Source organism: Delphinus delphis, chromosome 2, assembly GCF_949987515.2.
Source record: "Delphinus delphis chromosome 2, mDelDel1.2, whole genome shotgun sequence".
Taxonomy (NCBI): domain Eukaryota; kingdom Metazoa; phylum Chordata; class Mammalia; order Artiodactyla; family Delphinidae; genus Delphinus; species Delphinus delphis.
The window spans coordinates 137584893-137597242 of record NC_082684.1 but is presented as its reverse complement, the minus strand read 5'-3'; the positions used below and the strand labels follow the sequence as shown (position 1 = coordinate 137597242).

Below are 12350 nucleotides of genomic sequence, written 5' to 3'. Positions count from 1 at the left end.
GGTTATCCAGGAAAGAATAGTAAGGACTGTGTTGAACTGGAGACCCCTGGCCTAGCAAAGGGACCAGCCACCAACCCCCCCAGCTCCAGCTGCTTTCTGCCCAAGGGTGACCTCTACCCAGGCTATGGAGCCTCAAATTTTTTTTTTCTTTTTAAAAGAAATCAGTAAGCTGCTTTTTCTTTCTTTTTTTTTTTTTTTGGCCACACCTGAAAGCTTGCAGGATCTTAGTCCCTGATGGACCAGGGATGGAACCCATGCCCCCTGCAGAGGAAGGGTGCAGTCCTAAACACTGGACCACCAGGGAATTCACACACACACACTTTTTTTTTAATTTCCGAATTTCTAAAAGACCAGAGGACAAACAAAATCTGTCATCCAACAGGCCACATTTTCGCAGCCTCTGCTCTGAGGAATAAGGGAGGATTCAGTTGGAGAAGTGGCTGAGGGAGCCTGGGCCCGTCCTGAATGTTGGGCAGTGCTGGGCAGTCACAGGGGTTTGAGAAAGGAAGTCTCAGGAAAGAGGTGGTCTGGGTGACTGAGAAGCCAAGGACAGGGAACCAGCAGGGGGTGAGCAGAAGAGAGAGAGGACCAGTGACCTTAGAAGGAGACAATTCAATCTCTTTGCTTTGAGTCAGGAGGCGGCAGGACAGCCCAGTGGACACTTTGCAACCATGCAGATCATAATCTCCTGGGGAGGCAGCCCAAGAATCTGTGTTTACAGAAGTTGCCACAAGTGATTCTTACTACCAGGAAAAGGTGGGGATACTCAGGTTTAGGTGTTAAGCAATGTTGTCCTAGAAGGGCTGGCAGCAGGAAAGAACATCTGAAAAAAATCCTTGTCTAGGAAGATGCCAAAGGCCATAGTTACTAGTTGTGGGTGGAGGTGCTGGAAGGAAATGAACCAAAGGTATAGCCAAGGTCACCAGCCTCGGGGACCTGACAAACAGAGTGACACCTAGAAGTGGGGTGGGCAGGATGGGTGGAGGTGGTGGGCCACTGAGATGAAGGTGGGAAAGATGGACTGCACAGTTACATACAGGTACACCTTGCTTTGCATAAACTTAAGGTATGAAAATCCAGATTTACTAAAACAGATTGGGGGTGAAAGTCTACAAGAGTCCGCTTCATAAAAAGAGTCATCAGGGGGCTTCCCTGGTGGCGCAGTGGTTGAGAATCTGCCTGCTAATGCAGGGGACACGGGTTCAAGCCCTGGTCTGGGAGGATCCCACATGCCGTGGAGCAGCTAGGCCTGTGCACCACAACTACTGAGCCTGCGCGTCTGGAGCCTGCGTTCCGCAACAAGAGAGGCCGCGATAGTCAGAGGCCCGCGCACCGCGATGAAGAGTGGCCCCCGCTTGCCACAACTAGAGAAAGCCCTCGCACAGAAACAAAGACCTAACACAGCAAAAATAAATAAATAAATTACTAAATTCCTACCCCCAACATCTTCTTTAAAAAAAAAAAAGAGTCATCAGGGGAACCTTTTAAAGGGGTGGTTCTCTACCCTGACTACACATCGGCATCACCTGGAGCTGGAGGATGTCTGCCACCAGCACATATACTGATTAGCTGATGGTGACAGAGATGATAATAGAACCTACATCGCTGAGTTGTTAGGAAGGTTAAACAAGTTACACATAGTTCTCCTGAGAACAGAAATAAAAAGGTAATCTGAGAGGGACTTCCCTGGTGGCACAGTGGTTAAGAATACTGCCAATGCAGGGGACACGAGTTCCAGCCCTGGTCCAGGAAGATCCCACATGCCGCGGAGCAACTCAGCCCGCGCACCACAACTACTGAGCCTGCGCTCTAGAGCCCGCGAGCCACAACTATTGAGCCCATGTGCCACAACTACTGAAGCCTGCACACCTAGAGCCCGTGCTCCGCAAAAAGAGAAGCCACCGCAATGCGAAGCCCGCGCGCCGCAACGAAGAGTAGCCACCGCTCGCCGCAACTAAAAATAAAGCCCGCGCGCAGCAATGAAGACCCAACGCAGCCATAAATAAATAAATAATAAATTTATTTTTTTAAAAAGTTAACCTTTGAGTCAGAGAGATACAGGTTAGATGCTAAGTTCTGGGCAGCTTTTCTTTAACTCATGTAACATGTGACAAAACGAAACCTAAAGCGTGTTTATCTAAGAATGTGCATGCCCCCAGAGGTCGCGCCGGGTCCTGCCTGGTGGGGGGCCTCTCCTCAGAAAGAGCTCCTGAAAGCCATGCCTAACAGAAAGCCAAGAATCTGCATGGCCTGGGCTAATTTCCCTAACACCAGTGCCCAATAAGGAATACAGCAACAGGGTGGGATGGTAAGAATCTGTCTGTGTTTCTCCAGTGGCCCCCAAGAGAAAGAGTGCATTGTCTAAAACTGTCCCCAGAGGGAGACCCACGTGCAGGACAGTCTGTCTCTACCGAGGAGGAGGCTATTTGGGGCTACCCATATTGCCAATGCTCTCCTAAGAAATTACAGGTATGGGAGGAAGGGTATGCCTCAAACCAAGGGGAGGGATATGGGACAGGGTGAGCTCTATCAGGGGAGCTTATACTTTATCACTTGCTTTTTTTAAAACAAGAATATAATCAAACATTACTTGTGTAATTAAAACGAAATTTTTAAAAGGCATGAATAAATCAAAGCAATTCCAAAGATCCCTTTGTATTTATCCCATATTCATCAAAGTAACCCGATTCTGTTCCAGCAGAAAGAAAACACACTGAGCATTCTAATCCATTTGGATGTTTCTTGGCAAAAATTAATAAAGCGCATTGTGAGGCATCATCTCTGGCGAGTTTGGTCCCTCTGACCCCCAATCCCTCCTCCTCCCTCTACTCCTCCTGAACAGATCTCTCTGTCACCCTGCCACCACAAGCGTCTTTCAGAAATGCATCCTGGATGTCACCAATGACCTCCTAGCCCAAGGATAAAGTCTACACATCTGGGCAGGACACGCCCAGTCCTGCTTGCTCTGGTTGGCCTCATCTCTTTCTGTTCCCCATGAAAGCCACACTAAAGTACAGACTTATCCTTCCTGGTGAGGTCCTGGCTTTCTGCCCATCCTGCTACTCCTCCTGGAATACCCCTTTCCTCCTCTCTGCTCCTCGAAATCCTCCATGTCCCTGGGGACTCAGCAGGGCATCATAACCGCCCCTGGTTAGTGCTCCCTGATTCCAGCCTACTGCCAAGGCCTGGAGTCCTGCTCTGGGCTTCCATGTTGTATATATAGGGCTTACCCCATAGTATAGCTGAGCAGGCTGTTAACCTCTCCTTGAGTCTTTAATTCTGTATTCTCAGCACCTGGCCCACAACAGGAGCTCCATAAATATCCACTGACAAAACTGAAGAAAGTTTCATCTCCAACACTCTGATATCACAAACTCACAAAATTAAATATCTGAATTTGCAGAACAAACCATGGGGGAAGTCAATCTGCTTGCCTCTTTCTCCAACCTCCCACTCCCTGTACCCGAAACCCCTGTGCACTGTGGTCAAGACCTGAGGTGCCCTCAACACATCCCCAGCCTAAGCTGCAATGGACCTGGTAGGGGACAGGAGGCTGGGCCTTTGTCCCTTGACCACCTGGGAGCAATAGCAAAGAGGGTCACCCAATACTGACCACCTCATCGGAGATAATTTTAAACATCTGTTGATTCTAAACATGATCAACATTCTGTTAATGTGGTTCATAACATTAAGAGAGTTTCTAATGTTGAACTAATTTCGTATTCCTGGGATAAACCCAACCTATTAATAAGGAATTATTCTTCTTATATATTGCTAGTTTCAGGATCCTTTTATAGAGGATTTCTATATTTATACTCTTGAGTGACATTGGCCTATAATTTTCTTTTCTTGTGTCATTCTTATTAGATTTAGTATCAAGATTACACTACCCTATTTTTCAATACGCTGGAAGAATTGTGTAAAACTGGAATTACTTATTCCCTCAGTGATTGGTAGAACTCACCAATGAAACTGGGTAGGCCTGGAGTTTTCTCTGAGGGAAAATCTTTGACTACTAATTCAATGTCATTAATGATTATAGGCTTTTGACTTTGTATTTCTTACAGAATCAATTTTGGCAAGTTATATTTTTCTAGGTAATTTCAAACATTTGGATTACAAAGATAACTAATATCTGGAACGCTGACCCTGAGGTGAACTCTGCAAGAAATTAAGTGCCTCCTGAATCATCAGAGAAATAACAGCTCACATGTGTACTGTACATATGTTATAATTTATAAAAGTACTGGCCATATATTACCTCATCTGAAGATGAGGTCCGGGTGGCTTTGGGGACTTATGGTGTCTCATTATTTGCAAAGGGATAGATAACGTCCTATTTAGCAGAACCAGCTGATTCAGATCAACACCCTAAGCCACACTAGGAAATGTTGCGGAGGCCTATGCAACTGTTGAATTCCTCAGTTCACCCCTGGGAGTCACTTGGGAGTGTGAAGGTTGTTGGGAGTGTTCTTAGCTCCTGGAAACAAACCTTCCCCACGGCCGGGCTAGGAATGTTAAGTCCGGGGGCTGGCACCATCACTAACAGGAGTTCCACAGACAACGTGCCCTGCGAAGCAGTGGACAGCACAGGGGAAAAGTACACTCACCAGGGCCTCAAAATCCTTGCAGTCGTGGCGGGCATAGGATGCGGGGAAGGGCCGAAGTACAGAGTCGCGCTTGTAGCTCTGCAGGGCCGAGGCGAAGAAGCTGCAGCGGAGGTCGGCAGCCAGCACGTCACGGCCCGCCGCCTCCCTGACGGTCGCCCAGCTTGTGGGCTGCATCCCGGGTCGCGGCGTGTTGCCGGAGACGCGCCGGGCGGGGGCTAGGGCCGAGCCTGCGTTCAGCGAGGGGCTGGGTCCGGGGACAATGGGCCGGAGTCCCTAGGCCTGGGGTGAGTTATGCAGAGGGATGAGATGACAGGGGTGAGAACTTGCTGACGAGTGTCTTCTGCGGGGGCCGGGCCGCTCGCCGCCCAGGGAGACGGGCCAGGGAGGAGAGGGATCCGGCCGGGACCGCGCGCGGGTCAGCGGGGGGTTGGGCCTGGGGATAACGGAGCCTGACGGACGGGGGATCCCAGGCCTGGGGGAGGGGCTATGACATGGGGTGAGACGACAAAGTACTGACACGTGTCCTCTGAAGAGGCCTGGGGTGGGGGGCCACCCCCAGCGGGAACCGCGGGCCGAGCCCTCTCCCCACGCCCGGCGAGGTTAAGGCGCTGCACGGGCCTTCCTGCCCCGCCTCCGACAGGCGCCGCCGAAGCCCCAGCGTTCGCCTGGCTGCCCTCGGCGCTGCCTGCGTTCCGCCAGCCGTGCGCGTCCACTCGCCGCGCGCCGCCCGCCGGATGGACTCCCCCGCCCCATCGCGCGCCCAGGCCTACCTGACCTCCCGACCGCGGCTGCCGCTCCGCCCAGCCCAGCGAGGGCCCGCCCCTTTCCGCGCCCGCCCCCACCCGCTCCCCGGTGCAGGGTGTGTACGCCCGACCGAGTGAGTGTCCCCCAGTTGCCAGGTGTGCGGACCCGGCTGAGTCGCCCACGCTGCTGCGGGCCATCCTCACTGAAGCCCCGAGTAGAAAGTGACCCAGGCCCCCTTTTGACCCACCCTTGGACTTGCCTTTGTCCCAGCTCCGCGGGCTCAGCCTGCTCGTCTCTCCTGGGGAATTGCTACTACCTACTGCCTCCCTCTTGAATCATTTCCCTCCAAGATGGGCCGTGCAGAAGGAGCCATTTAACACCCAGGGCAGATGAGTCTCAGACTGCTGGCATGATTGCCCAAGTTGCACAGCCAGACGGGGTAAATCTGGGATTCTGAAAACTAAAAGACCTTTCCTCTGCCTTTCAGCCTCCAGAATTCTCTGCATTGCTAAAGTCTCTGGCCTCTCACAAGACATGCCAAGATCCTCCTTTGGGGCCCTGCATGAAAGGGATCCTGAGGAGACAAGTAATGGGGGAGGGCAGAGGGGAGATTGATCCAACTCTGCAGGAGGGAAGGGACAAGACTCCCATGCCCTCTGCCCATTAGAGAAAACCCCACATTTTGGCCTCATGGTCACATGGAAATCTAAGCACAGGTCATCACTAATTCCTACACCAAGAAGCCCCTCAGCACCCTACCCACACCTCCACACTCCAGCATCCTCTAAGGGAGGAACTTCTCCACCTTCTGCATCCAGGCTGAGCAGGACCCTGAGCTCAGAGCAGAGGTCCTTGCTGTTGGATTGTATGTATGACTCTGGGAGCAAGAGCGAGACCAGACCCCAGCCACCACAGGGCTTCCCAGGCCGGGGAATGAGTGCTGGCTGCTTCCAGGAGTCTGCATCAAACCTCTGGTTGCTGTGAGGCCTGTACTGCTCCAGAAGCACCAAAAAGTTCTGAGAGCCTTACGGCCTCAGAAAAGGCCCTTAGTGCCCCCAAAGTCCTGGGAGCCTCATGGGACCCAGGAGTTCTAACACGGCTGCTGAAGCTCAGGCCCAGAAAGGCAGAGCCTGCAGCAGGAGGGCAGGTGACCTGGGAACCATCCCTCCTTCCTCCTCTTCTTCACTGTGGGCCCTTAGGCAAGGCTGATGCCAAAAACTCAGCTTCTCTGTACACCAAGGCTGAATTGAATCTCGGAGACGGAGTTTTGGGTGAAGTGGAAAAGAATAGCTTTATTGGTTTCCCAGACAAAGGGGGCCACAACGGGCTAATGCCTTCAAAACCGTGCATCCCCCCACTTGGAGAAGATAGTGAGAAGTTTTATAGTAATTATTCAAAGAGGGCATGATCAGCTTATGGACATTCTTCTGATGGGTTGCTGGTGAGGTAAGTAGGAGTGATCTCGGAGAGGCAGCAGTGAGTGGTGGCGTGAAGCAAGATGTTAATTCCCTGTCCAGGAATTGAACCTGGGTAGCCTGGATAAAAACCAGGAATCCTAGCTACCATACCCCCTGGCTTTTGCCCCCAGTGAAAAATGCATTTCTCATGGAGGCAAAAACTGTAAAAACAGGTACAATGTTTATTATTAGAGACATAGCGCAACAACAAGTGGGAGAGCCCACAGAGAAACAGTTTGTTTAGTTAAGATAGAAGCAAGGCAGAAGAGGGGAACGTGGCAGGGGTGGTGGGGTGGTGGTGGGATGAATTGGGAGATTGGGACTGACATGTATACACTAATATGTATAAAATAGATAACTAATAAGAACCTGCTGTATAAAAATAAATAAAATTAAATTTAAAAAAAAAAAGAAGCAAGGCAGAGATGCACACCCAGAAAGTAAGGGTGTGGGCATCCTCCCTAATGAGGAAGAGTGCAGTAAAGAGGAGGTTAAGTCATTTATATAGGGCAGTTCTTCCAGGTCTTTGATTACCTTTGGCCAATTATCTGGTTTCTGTTTCCACACCTGACCTGCCCTAGGACCCTCCCCAACATGCGTGCGCAACTTTTTTCCAATATGGATTACAGCCCAGAGGCCTACGGGATGGCCTTAATATCACATGTTATGGGGTGGTGCCCCCTCCTTTTTGACCCCAAGGAGCCTTTCAGCACATGTGCAATGTCTCCCTTGCCCCAAGGATGGGAAATGTATGACCTCTTGATCTTTTAACAGGGTTTAGCCCGTCTCTGTCCCTGCCATAAAAGTGTCCAATGTCTGGTTATTTACCCTATTCCTGTTGCTGGTTTTTATATTGAGGTGCAGATATCAAAATATAGACAGGAGTCTGGTCATAAATATGTACTCCTAGAGCCTGTTTGTCTCTTGCTTCAGGAAATGTAAACAGGCTGGTAATGAATGTCCGGCCTGCAGCTCATCTTCTTCTCATGCAGGAACTGTGAATAGGAGGCCAGTTATAAATGCCTAGCCTGGAGCCCATCCATCTCCTGCCTCAGAAGTCAGCATCATCAACCCTCAGGTCCAACTGGTCTGGGGTCTGCATGCTTGTGGGCAGCATACCATCCTTAATCGTTAACTTTTCCCACCTGGAGGGGTTTCAGTATCTGCAAAATAGCTCAAAGATATTATTTTGTGTATCCGTTGATGGGGAAACAGGTCTTGCATCCCCTCCCTTCCTTAATTAACAACTGCTTGAATCTGCCCATTGGAACTCAGGGAAGGTCATCGAGGCTGAATGAAGGCTGTTTCCTGTGATCAAAGAAATGGGGGACACAGAAAGGCTTTGTGCCCAGGAGCCCCACGAGGCCCTGCTCAGTATCAGGGCCACCTCACTGGCCTCAAGGATTGTTTGTTGGATTGTTTGTCTTCCCGGACTAGGGCTCAAACCCGTGTCCCCTGCATTGGCAGGCAGATTCTTAACCACTGCACCACCAGGGAAGTCCCCTCTAGTGAATTTTTCATTTCAATTATTGTACTTTTCAACTCCAGCATTTCCATTTGTTTTCTTTTTAAATAATTTGTATCTTATTTCTATCAATAAGATATTCTCTACTTGATATAACATTGTCCTGATTCCTTCCTTTACTTCTTTAATCACTTCCTTTCATTCCTTGAACATATTTATAATGCCTACTTTGAAGGCTTTGCCTGTTAAACCAACATCTGGTTGCTTTCACAGGCAGTTTTTGTTGACTTTTTTTTTTTTTCCCAGTGTATGGGTCACACTTTCCTCTATCTTTGCATGTCTCACAATTTTTTGCTGCAATCTCAAGTCCAGGTTGTCACCTGTGCTTCTGACCAACTGGCTATAAATAAGAGGTTCCCATGTCCCCCTCCTTGGATTTGATTAATTTTCTTCAGTGGCTCATGGAATTCAGAAAAAAAGTTAACTTACTGTCTAAAAAGACAGAACGCAGGAAGAGCCAGATGAAAGAGATGACAGGGCAAGTATGTGGGAAGGGGCACAGAACTTCCATGCTCTTTCTGGGCACACCATTCTCCCTGCATCACCACATATTCCCCAACCCCAAAGCTCTCTCAACCCCACCCTTTTTGGATTTTTATGGAGGCCTTATTACTTAGGCATGGTTGATTAAATCATTGGCCACTGGTGATTTATTCAACCTCCATCCACTCTCCCCTCTCTGGAGGTGATTAATGTCATCATATCAACAGTGATAAGTCACGTTAATGTATGTACCTTTGAAATGAGATGATGAAAATGACAATATACCTATGTGGTCTTCCTCTCAAAAACACATTACCCCAGTCTAATCATGAGAAAAACATCGGACAAATTCCAACAGAGGAGGATTCCGTAAAATATCAAAACTGTCAAAGTCATCAAAACAAGGAAAGTCTAAGAAACTCACAGCCCAGAGGAACCTAAGGAGACAACGAAATACAGTATAGTATCCTGGGTAGGATCCTTCAACAGAAAAAGGACATTAGATAAAAACCAAGGAAATCTGAATAAACTACAGACTATTGATTCATTAATTATAACAAATGTACCATATTAACAATAACATGTTAATGATTGGGGTAACTGGGTGTGGGGTATACAGAAACTCCACATTATCTTCATAATTTTTCTTTAAATTTTTAAAATAAGTTCGAAACTTTTCTTAAAAACTTAAGTCTACTGGGCTTCCCTGGTGGCGCAGTGGTTGACAGTCCGTCTGCTGATGCAGGGGACATGGGTTTGTGCCCCAGTCCAGGAGGATCCCACATGCCGCAGAGTGGCTGGGCCCGTGAGCTGTGGCCGCTGAGCCTGCGCGTCCGGAGCCTGTGCTCCGCGACGGGAGGGGCCACAACAGTGAGAGGCCCGCGTACCGCAAAAAAAAAAAAAAAAAATAAGTCTACTTAAAAATCCATTATTGTTAAGTTGAGTTTAGGATATAAATGCAGAGATAATTTATGACGAAAAATTTCCCACATTCATATATTAAAAGGGAAAACTTATGATTATCTCAATAGCCACGTACACTGCAAGAAGAAAAAAAAATGCAATATACTAGGAACAGAATGCTATTAGTTTAATCAAAACAATTTTTACCAGATACATTTTGAGGCCCAGTACAAAATGAAGATGCAGGACCTTTGCTCAAAAATTATTAAGAATTTCATGAAGGGAGAGGGCAGACAGCAGAAGCAAGAAGAACTACAATTTTGCAGCCTGTGGAAGGAAAACCACATCCACAGAAAGATAGACAAAATGAAAAGGCAGAGGACTTTGTACCAGATGAAGGAACAAGATAAAACCCCAGAAAACAAACTAAATGAAGTGGAGATAGGCAACCTTCCAGAAAAAGAATTCAGAATAATGATAGTGAAGATGATCAAGGACCTCGGAAAAAAAATGGAGGTAAAGATTGAGAAGATGCAAGAAATGTTTAACAAAGACCTAGAATAATTAAAGAACAAACACATAGAAGAATTAAAGAACAAACAAACAGAGATGAGCAATACAATAACTGAAATGAAAAATACACTAGAAGGAATCAATAGCAGAATAACTGAGGCAGAAGAACGGATAAGTGACCTGGAAGACAGTATGGCGGAATTCACTGCCATGAAACAGAATAAAGAAAAAAGAATGAAAAGAAATGAAGACAGCCTAAGACACCTCTGGGGCAACATTAAACGCAACAACATTCACCTTATAGTGGTCCCAGAAGGAGAAGAGAGAGAGAAAGGACCCAAGAAAATATCTGAAGACATTATAGTCAAAAACTTCCATAATATGGGAAAGGAAATAGTCACCCAAGTCCAGGAAGCACAGAGAGTCCCAGGCAGGATAAACCCAAGGAGAAACATGTCAAGACACATAGTAATCAAATTAACAAAAATTAAAGGCAAAGAAAAATTATTGAAAGCAACAAGGGAAAAACAACAAATAACATACAAGGGAACTCCCATAAGGTTAACAGGTGATTTCTCAGCAGAAACTCTACAAGCCAGAAGGGAGTGGCATGATATAGTTAAAGTGATGAAAGGGAAGAACCTACAACCAAGATTACTCTACCTGTCAAGGATCTCATTCAGATTCAACAGAGAAATCAAAAACTTTACAGACAAGCAAAAGCTAAGAGAATTCAGCACCACCAAACCAGCTCTACAACAAATGCTAAAGGAACTTCTCTAAGTGGGAAAGACAAGAGAAGAAAAGGACCTACAAAAACAAACCCGTAGCAATTAAGAAAATGGTAATAGGAACATACACATCAGTAATCACCTTAAACGTGAATGGATTAAATGCTCCAGCCAAAAGACACAGGCTTGCTGAATGGATACAAAAATAAGACCCGTATATATGCTGTCTACAAGAGACCCACTTCAGACCTAAGGACACATACAGACTGAAAGTGAGGGGATGGAAAAAGATATTCCTTGTAAATCAAAAGAAAGCTGGAGTAGCAATTCTCATATCAGACAAAATAGATTTTAAAATAAAGACTATTACAAGAGACAAAGAAGGACATTACATAATGATCAAGTGTTCAACCCAAGAAGATGATATAACAATTATAAATATATATGCACCCAACATAGGAGCACCTCAATACATAAGGCAACTGCTAACAGCTATAAAAGAGGAAATCGACAGTAACACAATAATAGTGGGGGACTTTAACACTTCACTTACACCAATGGATAGATCATCCAAACAGAAAATTAACAAGGAAACACAATCTTTAAATGACACAATAGACCAGATAGATTTAATTGATATTTATAGGACATTCCCTCCAAACACAGCAGATTACACTTTCATCTCAAGTGCACACGGAACGTTTTCCAGGATAGATCACATCTTGGGTCACAAATCAAGCCTTGGTAAATTTAAGAAAATTGAAATCATATCAAGCATCTTTTCTGACCACAACGCTATGATATTAGAAATCAATTACAGGGAAAAAACGTAAAAAACACAAACACATGGAGGCTAAACAATACGCTACTAAATAACCAAAAGATCACTGAAGAAATCAAATAGGAAATTAAAAAAATACCTAGAAACAAATTACAATGAAAACATGATGATCCAAAACCTATGGGATACAGCAAAAGCAGTTCTAGGAGGGAAGTTTATAGCAGTACAAGCCTACCTCAGGAAACAAGAAAAATCTCAAATAAACAATCTAACCTTACACCTAAAGGAACTAGAAAAAGAAGAACAAACAAAACCCAGAGTTAGCAGAAGGAAAGAAATCATAAAGACCAAAGCAGAAATACATGATATAGAAACAAAGAAAACAATAGCAAAGATCAATAAAACTAAAAGCTGGTTCTCTGAGAAGATAAACAAAATTGATAAGCCATTAGCCAGACTCATCAGGAAAAAGAGGGAAAGGACTCATATCAATAAAATTAGAAATAAAAAAGGAGAAGTTACAACAGACACCACAAAAATACAAAGCATCCTGAGAGACTACTACAGGCAAATCTATGCCAATAAAATGGACAACCTGGAAGA

General features: G+C 46.2%; 1 protein-coding gene across 4 annotated transcripts in view; it reads right to left on the bottom strand.

Annotated features, from left to right (window-relative positions):
- Positions 1–5349, bottom strand: part of PARP16 (poly(ADP-ribose) polymerase family member 16) — a 29267-nt gene extending 23918 nt beyond the window's left edge. For all 4 annotated transcript variants that reach the window (XM_060005765.1, XM_060005763.1, XM_060005764.1 and 1 more), the window contains exon 1: positions 4611–5349. In XM_060005765.1, the coding sequence (XP_059861748.1) occupies positions 4611–4784 (174 nt within the window). In that variant the 5' untranslated portion in view covers positions 4785–5349. The remainder of the gene's footprint in view (positions 1–4610) is intronic.
- Between the last annotated feature and the right edge of the window lie 7001 nt (positions 5350–12350).